This window comes from Oncorhynchus mykiss, chromosome 13, assembly GCF_013265735.2.
Source record: "Oncorhynchus mykiss isolate Arlee chromosome 13, USDA_OmykA_1.1, whole genome shotgun sequence".
Lineage (NCBI taxonomy): Eukaryota > Metazoa > Chordata > Actinopteri > Salmoniformes > Salmonidae > Oncorhynchus > Oncorhynchus mykiss.
Genome location: NC_048577.1, coordinates 13,439,036 through 13,459,508, shown reverse-complemented (window position 1 = coordinate 13,459,508; position 20,473 = coordinate 13,439,036). Strand labels below are relative to the sequence as shown.

At 42.7% G+C, this 20,473-nt stretch overlaps 1 protein-coding gene across 4 annotated transcripts; it reads left to right on the top strand.

Annotated features, from left to right (window-relative positions):
- The first annotated feature begins 810 nt into the window (after positions 1-810).
- Positions 811-19,811, top strand: LOC110485678 (ral guanine nucleotide dissociation stimulator-like 1). 4 transcript variants are annotated; one of them, XM_036940308.1, is made up of 19 exons: positions 811-980; positions 1,425-1,571; positions 3,237-3,447; positions 8,427-8,597; positions 8,781-8,929; positions 10,181-10,225; positions 10,318-10,487; positions 10,699-10,853; positions 10,945-11,232; positions 11,398-11,501; positions 11,700-11,784; positions 13,172-13,240; positions 14,181-14,267; positions 14,473-14,505; positions 14,611-14,828; positions 15,463-15,568; positions 15,850-16,122; positions 16,323-16,437; positions 16,668-19,811. In XM_036940308.1, the coding sequence occupies exons 3-19, from the start codon at positions 3,268-3,270 to the stop codon at positions 16,820-16,822; spliced, it is 2,403 nt and encodes an 800-aa protein (XP_036796203.1). In that variant the 5' UTR covers positions 811-980; positions 1,425-1,571; positions 3,237-3,267; the 3' UTR covers positions 16,823-19,811. The 4 variants fall into 4 exon arrangements, with proteins under 4 accessions (XP_036796203.1, XP_036796201.1, XP_036796202.1 ...); XM_036940306.1 differs by having other exon boundaries at positions 15,460-15,568; XM_036940307.1 differs by lacking the exon at positions 1,425-1,571 and having other exon boundaries at positions 15,460-15,568.
- Positions 19,812-20,473: the final 662 nt, after the last annotated feature.

Here is a 20,473-nt window from a genome sequence, read left to right as displayed (position 1 = left end):
GCTGAATGTCAAGCAGAGAGACAGAACAAAGGCCAGGGCATAATGGGTGTGTATATTTGTTATTCTTGATATTTTTTCTCCTAACAGGAAACAATATTGACTTCATGTCAAAGGGCCTAATAAAGAGCTCGGGCCAGATTTCCATTGGTTGCTCTCACACCATACACACAGACACACCCATTAGCCTACACATGAAATGTATAGATCGAATGTGACATACATTTTTTGCAGTTTTATTGAATTCTCCATGTGGTCTATAGAGGTTAAAGGGCACTTCATCTAATACAACAGGCTTTTCATTCTTAAAAGTGTAACTGTATAAAAAAAATATATTGAATTTGGCCTTTTCTTCTATAGCCAATAAAAACTCATTGAATGACATTCATAAATGGCACAAAAAAATACCTGTAAACGAATACATCATAAGGAATAAGATTTGGAAGCATTTTCACTTTTCATGTATAGGCCTATACCGTTAATCTAAGCTTTAAAATATTCATGATTTGTGTGCTTTGAATCTTAGTTTTGGATATAAAACTCATAGGTTCACACAGGCAGCCTAATTCAGATATTTTGTGAATTAGGCTGCCTGTGTGAACGTAGCCAATGAGACACACCTCCCAAATGTCTTCATTCTCTTGAAGAGTACGTTCTAACAACCTGTCTGAACATCATTCAAGGCACGCTACCTCATGCCCTTATTCAACCTGATGACTTGAGAGAGAGCGAGAGGGAGACCAACAGGTACCCTCCCTCTTTAAGATAATTAGCTAGGCAATCAATTAGTCATTGTACACCTGTGTTTTCCTAAATTGAACTACCCTTTCCACTCCACACACCCTCAATTAGGCCAGTGTGTATGGATGGACTTCTAATCAAAACAATGTTTATTAAATGACCATCATGTGAAATGATAATGAAACATGCTATCAGCCCTGGTTAGAAATCAATGCAAATGTGTAATGTGGGGAAATTCGCAGGTAAGAAACAAACTATTGTCTATATAGTTGACGGTCAAAAAACGGTTTAATCTTAATAGTTGTAGGCCTTAGGCCTAGTATTTCCTTATATATTAATTGTCAGAAATACAGGCCGGATGCACACAGAGAGCCAGTAGCATGGCTCATCTCTCCAGTGGTGATGGTTTGCCAACAAGAAAACAAAAGGGAGTTGGGGGCTCGCTCACTTTTAATGAAGAGATAAGTTAAGCGGAAAGATATTGGACCTGACAGATCTGTAATCAACAGATTACTTATACAGGACCGTATTACACAACGGAGAAGAGAGGAGCAGGGAAAGAGGAAAAAGGGGACCACCCGCCCTTCTTTCTCTCTTTCCCTCTCTCTCTCCATAGTTCAGCTGTTAAAGCTCCAACCAGTACAATCAACAATCACTGAGTGACCATTCAATGCCACTCTCTCCAGCTCCAAGCTCCCCATCAACACAGTTTCCCTGTATGGAATGCTCTTGTCATCACTCTGAGAGAAACTGTACAACCATCATGGCTCCAGAGATTAATCTGAGCTGATCTGTCAAACTGCGGTTTAGGAAACACTCGCCAATCGAACGCAGTAAGTTACTATACTGTCTATTTGTGTTTCCTAGCTTGGGAAGCTTGTCTGTTTTTGCTTTAGCCAACTCCTCTCTTGTGTTCATTCATTGCCATGAAGAGTTGGCTAAGGAACTCTTAAAGTCCTAGGTCCAGGCGATGTGTTGTCTAGACCTTTTGGGGGAAGGGACAGGTTGAGATGCATGTGAAATATTATAGTCAATCAGATTGGTATGGCCAATAGCGTCATTCATGTTCATACATTATTGTGAAGCATTATTTAATTTAACCCAAGTGGCAACCAAAATGTAACCATAAGTTGTTCAAGCACCAATCAGTACAATCACTGAGTGACCATTCCATTTTGTCTTCTAAATATTTGATTATGTTTATTTTTGGCACCACTTATGTTAATGACTCAAAGATGGAGGTGTGAAGTCAAAGGATTATATGGGTAAAAATGGCTGTGCTATTATTGTTATAGGTAGCCTAAGTCATGCTATGCCTCCTGTCCCTATTTCTCCGTAAAGCTGGTAAAAGAAGCCCTATTTATAAAAGGGCATGTTGTGACAACACATGTTGTCTGGCATCTTCTTGTTGGCACAACATATATCTCCTGTACTGTTTGTATTTACTTCATCTGTCTTAGCAAGAAAAGGTTGGGTGGTTCTCAGATCTGTTTGTAGTCTTGCCAAATCATATGGCATCTCAACACAGTTTCCCTATGTGGAATGTTATTTTCATGACTCAGAGAGAAACTGTACAGCCATTATGGCTCCAAAGAGGAATCTGGGCTGATCTGTTAAACTGTGGTTAAGGAAAAGCTCACCAATCAAATGCATTAAGTTACTGTACTTTCTATTTGTGTTTCCTAGCCTGGTAATATAGTCTATTTGTTCTTCAGTCAACTCCTCTGTGTGTTCATTGCCATGTTGTTGGCTACAGAACATAGTCTAGCACCAGGCTATGTGTTGTCTACACGTTTGGGTGAAGGGACGGGTTGAGATACATGTGAAAGACTATAGTGAATCAGATTGGTGTGTATGACCAGCCTCACTCATGTTCACACAGTACACTATTGTGGACCATTATTTAGATCAACTTAAGTGACAAAACTGTAACCATAATATTTTGTTACTTATGTTAATGCCTCACAGGTGTGGAGTCAACAAAGGATTTATATGGGTTTAGAATGAACAAAGCCCGTTCGGTCCTGGAAAGAGCAGCGATTACCTAGACAGACGGTGACTTCTTGATTGACTTGGTCATGGTTTCATAGATTGACTGGAGGAGTTTTCTAAAATTTATTTTGGTATTTTTCCTCTTCCCTAAAAGTACACAACTTTCCCTTTTCATGGAATTGGGTCAGAAAATGGATGTCATTGTGCGTCTATGAACCAATGAATATGTTAGGGTAATGTACAGGAATTGCTATCCAGACCTCTAAATACCACTAAGAAATTCCCATGTTGAATGACTCCTTTGTCTTCTTTATTGAACCTCTTCCTTGCAACATAAGATTACTGAATTTCCTAGACAATTGGCAATAAAGTATTGGACTGTAACATATAACAAAGGATGCCTTTCATTCTGTCCTGTAGACCTATCATTCATTCGTTGTCACTTGTCCTACATAGCTGTACTATAGTGTGGTGGTTAAGGGCTCTCTCTACTCTCCCCTTGTCAGGTGAGAACCTTGATGACTCTGCTACCTGTGGATGAGGATGCGTTCTACACTATCTCTCTGTGGAGGGGAGAGCAGGGGCCTGAGAGCCCGGGTAGGCAGGATGAAGAGACTGCTGTGCCTTCGACACACCCACCGTGTGGATGTCCTGACGGACATGGAGCCGGGGCTCTGGCTGAGGCGCTTCCAGCTGCTGGACACAGAGGTCACTGAGGTGAGTTGGTGGAAAGGTGATGTTTGACCTTTCGTTATAGCTAAGGGCCAAAGAGAGTGGAGTGGGTTGCATTGCGTGTCAATGCGTAGAGGATTAAACGTCTGTCTGACTCAGTATTGTGTAAAGTACCTATCAAATGGTAATGTATTAATTTAGGAGGTTAGATTTGGTGGCATGGTGTTTTCCCCCTTCCAGTTAGGTAAAGAGTTGCTTGAGTCTGAATGTGTAGAGGCTGAAGGGTTTTGTCTGACTGATACCCTATATAGTTATTGTGCATACACATTTGAGCAGTCAGTTAGCTTGGTAGCTCCATTAAAACCATATAAATGTCAGGTATTAGACCTACAGGGAATTGGCAAGTGAAACCAGTGAGTGGGACCCTCCTGAATATGACATGAAAACACTTTTCTTGTGTCAGAATATCCAGTTGCCTTACTTTTGGAAGCTTCCGCTTACCAGGATTGATTTATAAGAGCCTGACATCTCCAGTGACGTCAGTTGCAGAGCTAGGGTTGAGATTTATAGGTGCCAGCTTTACTGTCTAGGTTCGGTTACTGCGTAAATGGTAAGAGGGAGGGGTCATCACTGTGCTGTATAACAGCTGTCATGTTGTACCTCGGTGTGAGGTGGTTTTACGTCAGAGCAGATGTGGTTCTCATGTATGCTGCTGCTTTTGTTTCCTTTTTCTTCAGTAGTTTGTGTTGTTGAACACAGTAGCTATTTTGACCCTGAGGAGGAAGGAAGTCCACCAGGAAGTGTGTCTGTCACTTCTGAAGCGTGCTGGTTTTAACACGCCTCTTCTGATAAGGGCTATCATTTGGACATGTCCCACAGTTGTAAACCGTATTTCATACCAACAAAAATATTGTTCCAAAAAGACAGTTCACTCATGTCGTCGATTATACAAAATCGAGATGAATTTGTTTTGAAGTCATCTAATCGGACAATTGTTGTGCGTTGTTGTGAATTCACTGTGTCTCATTAACGTTAATTATTCACCCTGCCCCCTCGGCTACCCCCTCTCTTTCTCTTTGTGCCTCTGGACTGGCAGAGTGTGGCATTGGATGGCCATGGTTCAGATATTCAGAGGAGAGGGGGGAACTCATTAAGCAACAGTTACCCATTCTCCCCTTTTGAAACCCAATGTTTGCTAATGAGGGGGGTTTATAATAGAAACCGCCATTGATCAAACGCCATCTGCTGAGCTAGAGATGGTTGACACTTTATCATTGGGCGGTCAAGGCGCTTTCTCATTGGGACAATTTAGGGATAAAAGTAGATTAGACTATAGTGACAATTTTATAATCAAATGTGAGTAGTGAAAGGTTGGGAAGTCGATCCCTGGCCGAGTCATACCAAAGACTGTAAAAACGGGACCCGATGCGTCTCGAGTGGTACTCAGAATTAAGGAGATATGTTGGGGGTAAGGCCCTGCGATAGACTAGTGTCCTGCCCGGGGGGGGGGGGGGGGGGGGGGGGGGACTTGTACATTAAGCTGCCTCACGCTACAGAAACAGGCGATAGGATCCTGCTATATGAGCTGTTAGCTCTGGCTTGCACAAGCCAAGGCTATAAGAACATTGGGACTAAAGAGCTACTGTTCAGCTCAACAGAAACCCTACATGTTTCTACATGTGATAAATATGGTCTGCTTCTAAGTCATTTTGGAACTTTCAGCCAGCCAGTAGAACAGGACAGCAACAGGTGACACTGGCTTGGAACACTCAATAGGAACAAAACAGACTAGTTTTCCTGTGGAATTTCCAACCATGCCATACCTCTTACAGACACCATGGGTTGAGAGCAGTCCTGAGAACTGTCCCGACTGGATTTTAGAATAGTGGCAGTAAGGTATGAAGGAGATACCAGGAGCAGTCACCTGAGAAGCACATTACATGCCCATGGTTCTTGCCTGAAGAATTCTCAGACTTGTGATGGTTTAAGAATTCCCAAAACACTAATAGCAAAAAGCTCATACTGTGCCTAGATAATAGAAAGTGGATTAATGCATTTAAGGAAAAAATGCTAATGTTCCCTTTATGGCAATAGTAGGCCTACAGTAATCAGACATCGTCTATACCTACTAAGATGGTGAAAATGTTTGTTTATTACATTGTTTTAAATTATTTTAATTTACCTAAATAATCAGAAAAAAACATTACAAGTGTGAAAGTTGTGAAGGACATGACCTGTTACCGTCAGTTTGTGACACTGCGATCACCAAATATGTTCACGTAAAAGCGCGTGGTAACAAGATTCCCGCCCTGCCCTCACCTGCTAGTACAGCCTCTGCTCTCGCGCTCAGGTGCAATTAGTCACTGCGACTTTGAACAGAAACCGGCTGTCGCACAGCTCACAGCGAAGCTCACACAGACAGGCTGTGTAGCGGTTAGGCTATCGAGTTTGACGCCTGCTTAGAAGTATATTAATCTATCAATGTCGTTTGAGTTGATACAGTATATAAAATATACTCTATATTATTATACGCAATTCAGAATTGTTCTTTTGGTCGGATCAGCGACATCCCATGTAATTTGCGGAACTGGGCTACTGGCCATCCAATACTTATTTCGGTTACTCACGGATTACTTCATTGGAATATCGGTATCTACCAGCAGCAAACAGAAGAAATGGCTCCCTAAACTACTGGAAACGTTAACTTCTTTCATCAACTAAAACGACTGGGAATATGGGGAAATGGCGTTTGTCAATGGTATTAGTTTTTACCTTTATTCATTGCTTACTGTACTTCTTCTGAAATGTCTCTGTTCTTTTTAGGCTACTTGGTCTACTTTTGTCGCATGCAATCAATTAATTACACAGCCTTTTATCCTGTGAGATTTTAATATTTAAAAAAAATAATAGCCTAAAATAATGAAACCATAATATTTCAAATAATGAATACCTTTACTGACACAGCAAAGAGTAAAACGTATTATTATAGGACCATATTGTGATTTTTCTTGCTAATATCATTTTGTTTTCCATATAGTGTAATCACAACTTTAACTCAATATTGTCTTCAAGATTTAATATTTTGGTTGTCATTTTTTTATTCTTTTGAAGGTGCATTTGTGTGTGTGTGTTCACCCACCAGACAGGGACAGAACATTGAGGGTGCCTATTGGTCCAGATCAGTGTACCATGGAGAGTTATCAACAAAACTTGCATGTCTGGCATATGGAGGACACAGATATGGAGGGCACAGTAAATAGTGGCTCTTGTTCTCATTCCCTCTGCAGCCAGCCAGACTCCATTAGGTGTTGTATAATGACAACAAACAGTCATTTGGAACCTGTCAATGTTCTTTACGACAGACTATGGATATCGACAGGCTTTTAGTGGCTGTGAATAGCATCAACCAGAGACAGAGATAGGGAGAGTTTGGACGTTGCCATCTATATGACTCACATCCAATATGTCTGACCGTGTGGAAACTTCCTTGTTTCCTCATCCTCTATTTATGGCTTGATTCTCCTTTGTGTGTCAGTAGGATACTAGCTAGAATCTTCACCCTAGAAGTTATTATATGGAATTCATGGGATCTCCAGTGACTGAGAACATCTAGATGTTACTGAAATGTGTTACTCTGTTTTTTGTTACCGACTTGAACAGAACACAGCGATACTGAGAGGTACTGTAGTGCTCTCCAGTGCATGGGTAGGCAGGCCTCATGGATACAGTGAGTTCTGCTTTGCCTAAAAGCTACAGGTCTAGGTAGGGTCTTCTGTCTACCCACCCAGTCGGGTCAAAGTCTAGGGCCTACAGAGCTGGTAGCGCCACACCCTACCCACTCTACACTCTGCCCTATCAGTGAAACTGAAACTTCATCCTCTGGTTACATTGTGAGGGTATAACCTCTGTCTAGTCTATGGGATCTTGGGCTAATATGGGCTATGTGGGTCTCCTTCTGTATGTCAGGAAGTGTCTGGCTGTGTGTCAAATGGCACCCTATTCACTATATAGTACACTACTTTTGACCAAGGCCCATAGGGAATAGGCTGCCATTTGGCATGTACCCTCTGTGTGAAATGGTGTTTGAATGCAATGCATTTAGGCTGCCATTTGGCATGTACCCTCTGTGTGAAATGGTGTTTGAATGCAATGCATTTAAGAAACGTTGAGAACTTAAACGTATTTCCATTGTGGTTCTCTTTGATGGAGAATATTATCTTTACTTTGCTCTGGGTGATGGAATGTGAGTTGATGTAGTATAGCTTGAGTGGAGGGTGCAACGATGTTGCATATGTCTTGCTGAAAACGTTCCACATTTTAGACATACAGGTCTATAACTAGCAATTATACATTTCAAAATGTATAATGTGCTCTCTACCAGTCAGATGGGATATAATCATACAGTATAGTAAAAACATGTCTAGCTGAAAACATGCAACACATTGACATTTATGTCCCTATACATTGTGAATATATAATATCTATTTAATGATGTCACATACCTGTTGCTGTACAGGCATTCAGTCTAATAGCAGGTACCTCTGCAGCATTTACATTTGCATAGATGGATGTCTAGCTAAAAATGTGCCACACGTTTTACATTTGGTCCCTTAACATTGCACAGCTCACAATCAATGTTTAAAAAGCTCTCATACCAACTGCTAGACAGACTAATTGATGCCTCTGCAGTGCCTGCGTAGATTGAACTGAGAATTCTATGTTTGAAAGCAGCGTCTGTGGAACGGTGCTATTGACGTAGCTGTGCTTAACCTTCTCACTTAAACTGCTCATTTCCTGAATGCTTTGAATGTGGCTGGTGGTGTTTGTGTCACAAAGCATGAGGAAAATGTAGGCCGCTTCACTGCAGTTGAAGTTGAACGCCTGTGAATTTAGTAGAACTGGCAAACCCATTTTGATTAATTCTGTGTGTTATGGCACTTTTGGCTAATGCCAACAACCCTTAATGTGCAATTACTATTCTAGTCTATTGAAGTCTCACCTCCACTCCCTTTGTCTCCCACCAGGACCCAGTGCAGGAGTGGGGGGAGGAGGTGGAAGAGGGGGCCGTGTTCGGCATAACGCTATGTAGGGAGCCTGTGCTCCCCAGCCCCTCCACCCAGGTCCCCTCAGAGCCTCTCACTATGTCCCCGTCGACTCCATCAGCTTTCAACTTCATCCAGTACCACACAGTGAAGGTAAAAGCACTTTGAGAGAATGAATGATCAGAGAGAGATGTGGAGAAGGAAAGACTGGGGATAGACAAAGGACAAGAGAGGCGGAGAAAGGGAAAGATCTAGGGAGAGGGAGACAAGCACTTTGCGACAACTGCTAATGTAAAAAGTTCATTATGAATAAAGTGGATTTGTATTTGATTGAAGGTGCGTCGGTTGAAAGCGGGGACCCTGGAGCGCCTGATAACCCACCTGCTGGACTCAGAACACCAGGAATCTGACTACGTCAGAGTGTTTCTGTCCACCTACAGAACCTTCACCACCTCCAACACACTCATAGAACTGCTCTTCCAGAGGTGAGACACAGAATAGAATTTCATGGTGGTTCTTGTTTTTTGTTATTCAGAGCAACATACATTTAACACAAATGTAATTCAGTATGTGGCACTGTGCTGTTGCTCTTCCAGAGGTGAGATGGTTACAGAGATTATATGATGCTATGTTACTTCTGAATGTTTTGTGATATGATAGTGTATTTAGCAGACACTTACTGTTAAGATAACTTTTAAATGCATGTGTTTTTTGTAAGTGGGAAAAGTCATTGAAAGCAGTTGACTAAAGTCATCTTGTGAAGTAAACCCTTGAGTCTTGCCTGGAGTCCTTGGCCTAGATAGGACCCATACAAAATGACCTGAATTCTTATCAGACTAATAACCTCTGACTAATCTCTGAGGCTGCACTTTGGTTGCACCTCTTTCAACAATATTTGGAAGGCATCTGGCATGATGTAGGACTACCAGTCTAATGTTGTAAGTCTTTCCTAGTTTGAATAATTCAGTTTCACCCCATACATATTTGTGTGACGTCGTGGGAGGCGACAGTCACTCAGTTATGAGTTTGCCTAACCGGTTCCTAATTACCTACCACATGACGGGTCCAACAAGAATGTCTAAAGACTCCTTTTTAAAAATGCTGCCTCATAGGTTATTAATAATATTTTATGCAAAATAAATAAAAAGGTTTTCCAGATATCATAGTTTGAGTATTCCTGGAACTCCTGCTTATTCCCTCATGATATCCAGGAATTCTCTAACTGGAATTTCTGGAAAATCTGGGAACCTTATTCTGTGATAGCTCAGAAAAGTTAAATACTATGTTATCGACTAGTAAGACCCTTAACCAGTACAGTAGTTAGCTTTTTACTGGAGTTTAATGCTATCTGCTTTGACCTATGACATTTAGAACCCTAGAGATAATGATTAATTGGTTGTTAAGCTGTCATCATAATTTCTGCAGCGCTGGTAGCAACAGGCTACCTTATGAAACTGATGTCACCATATGCTAGCCCCAGGGCACATGGATTGTAATTGACAGCAATGGGCTTTCCGCCGAAGGTCAGGTCTCTGTAGTTTATATGTTAGTAAAGGGCTACTCTTGCTTGTCAGATTCATGGTGTGGGAGGAGAGTAGCAGAGGGCCAACTATTTCTTTGACAAAGACCATGTTGGTCAAAACATTGCTTTGTACCCCTAAATCCCTTGTAGGAGCAGTAACCATTGAGCAAACATTCAGGTTTTTTCTAAGTACTGCATGTCTCTCTTTCCATAGGGATGATATGATTGCCAACCTGGACAACACAGTCTGCCCAAGGAGGTATGAGGAACTTCACTCTCTCAACTACTTCTACAATGTCTTCTTACCATAAAACGCCCTTGATATTAATCACCCCCTCCCCCCTCCTCCAGCACCCTGGTGCCCCTGATCAGAACCTGGCTAGAGGAACACAGGGAGGACTTCAGGGAACCCCCTCGGCACCCCTCCCTGAGGCTGCTCTGTTTCCACCTCCGCCACCGCCTCGCCTTCCGTCGCCTCGCACAAACAGCTGAGACGCTGCTCAAGAAGCTCCAGGAAGAAGGTTGGTAGCATTCAGTAAGGCAAACCGTAGAAAAATGTTTTTCAACAGAAATCAAACTCTGGGTTTTTATTGGACAAATGTAGGTAGAACACGCTGTTTCAAGTTTTTATCCTTGCCCCTTTCTCTCACAAGCAAAAAACTTCATCCTACCTCACCAGCAGAAGTCTTACAAGTTGTGATTATGCTTATTTTTTGCTTATTTTCTTCCTAGATCGCATTAGTCTGCATCAGTCTGCACCAATAGATAATGGTGATTGTCAGCAGAAAGAGGAGGGGTCAGGAGAGGAAGTACCGAAGGAGGCGACTGGAGACTTTATGGACTTCCCTGTCATTGAAGTGGCAAAGCAGCTGACACGATTGGACGCTGTAAGTGTTAATCATCTTTATGACCCAACCCTTTCTGTTCAATCACTCTGCATGAATGACAAATCTTAGTGTATTTCCCTCCTTTCTATAGGACCTCTTCATCAAGGTGGTCCCGTTCCAGTGCCTGGGCTGTGTCTGGTCTCAGCGGGACAAGAAGGAGAACCGCAACGTGGCGCCCACCGTCCGTGCCACCATCGCCCAGTTCAACGCTGTCACCAACCGGGTCATCACCTCCCTGCTGTGCTCCTCGTCAACGTCTCCGATCTCTGTCTCCTCCTCAACCCTGAGTCCATCTACGGCCCCTAGCTCCCCTCTACTCCCCCACACCAGCCCTACCCTCAGGGCCAGGGTGCTAGAGCGGTGGATCGCCATAGCACAGGTCAGCAAGCCCAGATGGTATACATAGAACATATACATATCTACATTTTAAGATCTTTAGAGACATGTTTAGCTTTTTTTTTTTAAATGTAGATATTTAGGAAAGCAACAGACTGTTTCTTAAGTGGCTAAATGTAGGCATTGTGTTCGGTCCTGTCCTCTGTAGGAGTGCAGAACGCTGAAGAACTTCTCCTCTCTGAGAGCCATCCTGTCAGCCCTGCAGTCCAACGCTGTGTACCGCCTCAAGAAGACCTGGGCTGCCGTCAACAGGTAAGATATGCAGAGGCACGGTAGCAGGTTTATATTTTCTCAGCCAGTGATTCTGAGGGTAAGTTCTCAGACCCAGATTTACTCTACTTCTGAACTGAACCACTTGGATATTCTTCTTTGAGCGGAAAGCAACCCTGAATATGGTGGCTGAGATGCATACTGCACATTTCTGAAAACTGACAATACATTTTATTTTAGGGATTGTATGGCCTGTTTTGACCAGCTGTGTGAGACGTTCCCAGATGAGAACTGTTTTCTGACCAGCAGAGAGATCCTGGTGGAGGTAAGAACCACAGTATAGAACCAAAGAATGGTAGTGGTTAGAGCGTTGGGCCAGTTACCGAAAGGTCGCTGGATTGAATCCCCGAGCTGACAAGGTAAAAAAAAAATCTGTTCTGAACATGGCAGTTAATCCACTGTTCCCGGGTAGGCCGTCATTGTAAATAAGAATTTGTTGTTAACTGACTTGCCTAGTTAAATTAAGGTTCAATTGAAAAAAAAAATAAACACAGAAGGGCACCACAACCGTAGAGTTCAACAGTAAGAACACCACTTAAAAATACATTTTCCACCTGAGTAGCAACATTTACTGTTCTGTTCCATAAGCATTTTTTTTTCATTTACATTTTAGTAATTTAGCAGATGCACTTATCCGGAGCAATTAGGGTTAAGTGACATCCTCAAGGGCATATTGACAGATTTTTCACCTAGTCCGCTCAGGGATCCGAACCAGCGACCTTCCAGTTATTGGCCCAACCCTCTTAACTTCTAGGCTACCTGCCACCAACTAAAAGACTGATATGGGTGTTAATACAGTATAATGATAGGGCTGTTATCATATCGGAAGTGTACACTTCAGCACAAAAGAGCCATTGTACTTTATACTTTGGCCACACAATCAAATAGGGTCAGTCATATCCGATAGCACTGTCTATCATATTATATTCACTTTTACTTGTTGGCTTTGTAAACGGCCCACATCTAAGGTGGCGTATTCAATATGACTGCCAGTGTCGGGCTGGGCACATTGAGTCACACTGCTTTGACTGAACCCACACATGCCTCCGGGTAAAGCTAGCAACACCGATTACCAGGCGGAGGTGACTTGGTATGTGTTGATTCCAGAGGAGGCTGGTGAGGGGAGGATGGCTCATAATGGATGGAATGGATTTAATGGAATGGTATTAAGCACATGGAAAACCAGGTGTTTGATACAATTCCATTAATTCCGTTCCAGCCATTACTATGAGCCCGTCCTCCCATTTCAAGTACCACCAGCCACCACTGGCTGCTTATCTAAAGAAGGGTGTGTGCTTGGGTTTTATAGGTGATTCAATGCTCAATCTCAGCCTTATCATGACGGGGGACAACCAATCAGACACCACACCCAATAATAAGAAGAACTAAGTAGTTCTAATTTAATTAACTTAACTATGCACTGGCTATGATTTCCCCACCCATCTCAAACTCTATGTACTTGTTTAAGCCCAAAACAAGTAGATGCAGGTAGTGTGACCGTGAATAATGCACACTATTTCAAGCACTCTCATGTGTAGGAACCTTTAGAGGACTTTATTGATTCTTGGCTAATGGTTGGCAATTGAATGAATGATTTTCCGTGCCCATTTTATACCAAGCCTAATGTGACTGTTGTTTTTGCTGTTCTTTAGGATGGCAGCCAGCCGGATGACAACGTCACCCCCAAGTCACCCCAGCTGTGCCCCATATCTAAACAGATGGTAAGACTACTTCCTGCCCGTGCTTTTGGTGTTCTAACATGATTTGTACTAAAATGATAGAACTTTTGTCTGAGCACCTACAGTATATTGTATGAACAGCTAGCATGCTGATAATATTCAGTTACTGTCCACAACAATCGTGCAAATCCATTCAAATCTGCCGACATTATGTAGCTTCCTTATTCTTTGACTTTGGACCACAGAGCACGAGATACGTGGAGAAGACTAAAATAATACTGTTAGCTCAGCAAACAAGTCTCTTCCTAATGCTTTAGAGCGAAAAGAGGAAGTGAGGTAGGAATACCCCTTAATGGTCCTGACCCGTCCTAGTTTCGACTTCTCTGAAACAAGTTACATGCAGCCTCTGTCTGTGATACTGGATGCTTCCTGAATGGCACCCTATTTTCTATATAGTGCAATACTTTCTGGTCAAAAGTAGTGCACTATTTAGGGAATAGGGTGCCATTTGGGTTCCACAGTAATTCCCTAATATAGATCTCTCTCCGTTCCAACCTTCCTCCTTTTAATTTCCATCCTCTCTTCCAGTGGAAACTTTTAGTCAGCTCAAATCACAACACTTGCCTTTTGCACACTTTAATGACACTTGCATTTACATTGTACAAAGTTAATTTAACTTAGACCCTTTTTAGTCATTGTGGATCATCATCAGGTCAATGTTATAAAAAGGTTAGGTGATGCTTTCTGTATAAACGCGATCGCTGTGAACTGTATGACGTACCATCCCATTGTCCTTCACACAATATAAACTGTTTACATTGTTTAGAACGTGCCCCAATGGCTCCTTATTTAGTGCACTTCTTTTGACCAAGGCTCTGGTGAAAAATGAGTGCACTAGGCAGGAATAGGGTGCCATTTGGGACGAATGTATAATACAGGATAGGCTGCTGTATGACGTAGTGTCTTATCGTCCCTCAAACAGAGCCCTAACAGTGGTGTAGTCCCCTACCTGGGCACCTACCTGACAGTCCTCACCATGCTGGATACTGCACTCACAGACACAGTAGAGGTGAGATCACAATTCTAATATCTAACCCAATGTATTCAATACGAGTGTGGCTTTGTGATGTGGCCTTCCTAGACCTTTTGGTGGTCAGAACATCCCAACTTCTCACTCCTATTTATGACCCACTTTCCTTGTCTATTATTTGTCTGCATTTACAATGGTCTGGTATGTGAGCTCATTTCAATCCTACTTGTATTTTAATTCACAGGGTCGCCTCATTAACTTTGAGAAACGTAGACGGGTAAGTGTCACCCCCTAGTGGTTTTTAAAAGAATTGCAACCAATCTCAGTAACCATACAGTGCTGTGTGTGTGGGCTGTATCATGACATTCTCTCCCTCTATCAGGAGTTTGAGATCCTGTCTCAGATTGGCCAGCTGCAGGCGTTCTGCTCCTGCTACAGCCTCCCGGTAGACCAGACCATCTCAGCCTGGCTGCAGAACCACACCATGCTCAATGACCAGGAGAGTTATGAGCTGTCCCGTGCTCTGGAGCATCCGGTCGACCCTTGTCCAAACTCGCCCTCTTCCTGGAGCCAGCGCCTGCTCAACAAGAAGCTCCCCTCGTAAGTCTGGCCTTCCTATGGCCAAAATGTCAAGAATCCTTTCTCACATCATTTATTATTTACCCTGTGCCACTCTCTACCCAAATACAATACTCTACTGTGTTGTAGCTAGGCTGGGTACCAGTCTTTTTCTAGATAACATTCCACTCCTGTCATCTCTTTGTCTTCAGCCAATGACAGGAGTATATTTAGTGATTTAATGGGGATACTAATAAATACAGAATACACTCCTGTCATTGGCCAAAGACTATGTTAGGAATATACTTTATCTATTGAGGGAAAAGAAGTAGCAAGAGTCCTGCAGGTATTCCCAAACAACAGCAGGTGCTCTTGGAGGGGAATAGTCATTTCAAAAGCTAAAGGAAAAATGATATCCACAAATGGTTAAGTGTTGGTAAAGAAAATCAAAGTCCAGGCACTCATGTGGGTTTGAAAGTTAAAAAGCCTTTGTGTGGGCTACAGCATTATTAAAACACACCAGCTTGTCTTGGCTAATGCCTTCATCGGGGTGTCTGTCTATACCTCATCTCTATTGAACATGTGAGTGTTTTTGAGGTATTTGTGAGCACTTTAATTAACTCTTTCCTTTTTCATGTGTGTGTCGGTTGCTGTCGGGCACTGATGTCTCCAGCAGAAAGACTCATTCAGACCAGCTCAGTGTGTCGTCATCAGGCTCCAGTGGTTCAGAGATGGAGGATCTGTCCTCATCACAGCCCTCGCCCCTCAGAGTCAAACTCAAGGTAGATAACCATGTTCAGGATTCAATCAGATCTGGGTTCAAATATTTGATTTCTTTCAAATATTTTTTTGCGTTTTGATTGAGCCTGCCTGGAGAGCCTTTTGGGTGGGGTTTGCACTTTGGGGAGTATTCCAATGTGGTTCCAATGTGCCAGGCAAGCTCAATAAAGCACAGCTAAAGTACTCTTTGAATCCAGGTCTGAAGTTCTATGTTGACCTTGTTTACGTATAACAGCTATTAGCCAGTTAGCATGGAGCATTTATTATGCCTCCTCTCTCCCAGTCTCTGTCAGGCTCCCTCCACAATGTGTCTGAAGGCCTCTCCTCCAACACCACCTCCCCCACTCCCTCCGACGCCTCCTGCAGCTCCTCCCAGCCCGACCTCTCCTACTCCTCTATGGCCATGAGCCCTGACTGCTCTTCCTCCTCCTCCTGTTGCTCCTCCTCCTCTCCTCCGTGCTCTAAGCCCGTCTATAACAAGCAGGTAGCCGACTCCTGCATCGTGAGGGTGAGCGTGGAGTGCGGCAACAACGGCAATGTCTATAAGAGCATTCTGGTGAGTGAACTCTAACAAATACTCCCTTAAAGTGCCCCAATGTAGATCTCTCTCTTCACTGGTTAGGGATGGTAGTTGATTTTCTAGATTGTAGTAATAATAATAATTGTGATTTCCACCTCCTATAAGAGTGTACACTTGAAGCAGCTTATAAGTCCAGTGTGTTCTGCTAACCTTGTCTCTCTGTTCCTCTTGTCCAGCTGACCAGTCAGGACCACACTCCTCAGGTGATCCAGAGGGCCCTGGACAAACACAACCTGGAGAACATGAGCTGTACAGACTTCAGCCTCACACAGCTGCTGTCCCAGGACAAAGGTGAGCGCAGTCAGAGTAGGAAAGAAGCTTACTCTCCCTTGTCTCCTTTCTTCCTCTGCACTTTTAAACTACATTTTGTATTGTGTTCACCTCTGTTGTTGATCAGTACTGATAAAGGAGAGGAGACGAGGAAAAGAAGCCACCATAGACAATGGAGATACACCCCAAATGTGTATGGCACTCAATATAATCCCCATACTGATCTATATATTCCCTTCCTCTCCCACCAGAACTCCAGATCCCTGACAAGGCCAACGTGTTCTACGCCATGGCCACCTCGGCCAACTATGACTTTGTCCTCCGCCAGCGCTGGAGGAGCCACAGCAGACGCCTGGGCACTTCTTCTAGCCCCGGGGCCCAGGCCAGGGGATGCCATACCAAGTAGACGGCACCACAGCTCCACCTCTAGTCTGGAGGGAGAACTACAGCAATAGAAAAGGGTGGAAGTGGAATTGTGCCCCACTGGAACCATGGCGTAGTCACTGTAACTGAGCTAGCTGCTGATGCTTGGTAGAAATGCGCATTTAAGCCTTTCATTGGCCACAGCCTGAGAACTTGCATTGTGAACACCATTATGAAGTTTCTGCACCAGGACGTGGTTGACTCATCATTGGAAAGGAGATTATTTTGATACTCATGGATTCAAGGATGGGAATAGATGCATTCCAGGAGGTTCCATATTGAAGGATGGAAAACCAAGAGAGATAAATATGCCAAGAGGTGCTGTTTTGAGGGGATAAGTATGTGGAAGATGGAGTACTCAGAGATTGAAACTGAACAGGTGAATTGAAGTGACGCAAGCAGACATTTTGTGGCCTTATATCCACTTCGGTGGATTGAAGCCATCTGGATGTCAATGGAAGAAATGAGAAATCAACCACATCCATTTTTATTTTCTACACAAGACTAACACCAGCTAATGTCAACAAATACGCTATGGCACTTTAGACCAGTGTATCGAACCAACACTGCATGTCATTAATTTAGCTCCGAACAGCAAAGACTATTATCAACACAAGTGACTATGCACCTACTTATTTGTGGAGAAAAGGAACCTGGAGGCAGGAAATCTCCCTTTCTACTCTAAATAGGTGTGTTATCTTCCAACATAAAGGGCATGCAGGTCATTGACCCTGGGTCGATGGAAGTGTCCAACATGATTGAGGGGGGTGTGTAGATCTCACATAATGATGCAGTCCTTATGGGCTGAGGGGATGACCATTCACATGGTCCACACCCCTGGGTACGCGGTTCTAACATTTCAGAAAGTGAGGAAGGAAAGGTACATTTAAAGTGTTGAAGCAGGATGTGTTCCATAGGCTTTAGATATACGTGTGTATGTATATATATATATATATATATATATATACACACACACACACACACACACACACACACACAGACCGAGACAGAAATAATTAACAACGGTAGATATGATAGTGTTATTAGCAATATGAATATAGACCAGATCGTTTCAGAAATGATTCTCAATGCTATGTTGCATTTCAGTGTTTCAGCTTTGAGCGAGGGATTTTTTTTTATTTTACAAATTATAAGGTGATATTTGTTTGTAATTTGAATTGTTCAATGGAGGGAGGGGCAGTGCCTGGTAAATGTACAGTATGTTTAATGTCTTAACTATAATGGGATGATGGCACTTTAAGTCTCTTATCAGACTGTTTGTTTTGAATGTCAAATGAAGGATATAAACAGTGTACAGAACATTAATGACTCACACTGACCAGGTGAAAGATATAATCCCTGATGTCACCTCTTAAATCCACTTCAATCAATGGAGATGAAGCTTCATGGATTTTTAAGCCTTGGATTTTCTATGTGTCACAGGGTGAATGGCAAGACAAGATTTAAATGCCTTTCAACAGGATATGGTAGTAGATTGCAGGCACACCGGTTTGTGTGTGTCAAGAACTGCAACACTGCTGGGTTTTTCACGCTCAACAGTTTCTTGTGTGTATCAAGAATTGTCCACCAACCAACTTGACATAACTGTGGGAAGCATTGGAGTCATGGGCCAGCATCCCTGTGGAATGCTATTGGCCCCTTGTAGAGTCCATGCCCCAATAAATTTAGGCTGTTTTGAGGGGAAAGGAGGTGGTGCAACTCAATATTAGGAGGGTGTTCTTACTGTTTTGTACACTGTGTTTTTCTATACGTGACTACAGGCTTTCTGAAGAAATGCAGAAAAAGAGAGAGGAGGAGGGAGAGGGTTTCCCCCAAACAATGTCTGATAACAAACCCCTAACCCCCCCCCCCCCCGTGGTTAAAAAAGGCCCATTTGATTTCAGTGGGGATGAGAATGACTATTGAATGTGGATGTTGAAAGACACAGAATGTGATGGTGTTATTTATGGTGAATTCATTAGCCGGTGTGAGGGCAGTGGGTGGTTGGTGAATGTGGGTATTGCTGATAGTGTTGTGAGGTGTAGAACTGTTTACAAGTCAGATGGGGAGACAACAGAGAACAAGCATGAATTGACCTTTTGTGCTGCTTAAGATTTAGCTGAAATCCCTATCAGTGTTTTACTCAGAGTCATTTGTCGTTTGTGTACATTTTACTAAACTTGTGAGGACCAGAAGTCCTTACTAGAATAGTAAACCACCAACTTCAGAGAAGTGAGGACGTTTGGCCGGTCCTCACTTATAAAAAGGCTATTTTAGGGTTGGGGTTAGGGAAAATAGGGTTAGGGAAAATAGGATTTTGAATGGGAATCATTGTTGGTCCCCAAAACGTCCTCACGAGTTTAGTAAGACATAGTTGGGTGTTTTAATTCAAGCACTTTTCTTTCAATGTCACTTTGTTTTAAACTATGGGATATTAATTAATAAAGATTTAATATACTCAACTCATGTTGACTTTGCATTATATCTTACGCACTAGTCACCTAGTCCATGCTATTTGTCACCTAGTCCATGCAAAAAATATAGCTTTATTTTTCATGATCGAGGTCCGTATTGCCCCCGTTCTGGGACTATAAATAGGGAGGGACTGGTTAAAAAGTAAACAAAAGCGTCCCTTAGACCTATGCAGGTGAGCATTTCTGTACCTGAAGTTTGTAGAGACTGTGTGGTGTCGTTGCTATGCTGTGTCTGAGAACCATTTGGAGAACCATGCTGTTGGAAGAAATGTCTTGGGTGTGGAAAGGTAATTCCACTGTTTACTTTGATTGTTAGTGTTTTTGTTTGAGTTTGACAGACTATTGCATTATTTATTGCTTTATCAATTAAAATACCTTACTGTCACTGCAGTAGTATCTTTGAAGTTTATTCTGTTTTATAGAGATGTGATTTTGAACCTGTCCTCCATTGAAATGTGGTGGCTGACTTTGAGCATTGAATAAATAATGTATGACATTTAATATGGGCTATGCTCTTTCTCGCCACATGGTGGCACTACAGTCTGAGTGGAACTATGAAACCGATAGAGCCGGCCGGGGTGAAGTATTTGACAAAGATCCAAATGGATATTGAAAAGTATCGGTGTAGTAAAACACCCACCCCTCGCAAACCATGCTATCCAAACATGTTTACACACCTTTTGTTGGCAATTCCACACAGTTGTCCATGTCTTATGTATGTTCATATGATACTAGGGGTCGAAGCCCGACTGAGTTCGCCCACATTTTTGTATTTTTAGTCTTGAATCGCGTCCAGTATTTCCCCCGTTCTGGGTCCGGTTGTTGAGTAGGGAGGGGTGATAGGAGACTGTTCTGAAGATCTGCTGACTCCAGTCTGTATTTCAACCACTAGTGGGCAGAAGCGCTTTATGAAGTCTATTGGAGACAAAGAACAATGAAGAGAATGTAAGACTGTTCCAAATCCATTTCAACACCACTGGAATGTACATACACTGAGTTCACAAAACATTAAGAACCTGCTCTCAGAACAGCCGCGGTTCATTGGGGCATGGACTCTACAAGGTGTTGAACGCATTGTCAAGTTTGCTGGATGTCCTTTGGGTGGTGGACCATTCTTAATACACACGGGAAACTGTTGAGCGTGAAATCCATCCAAATCC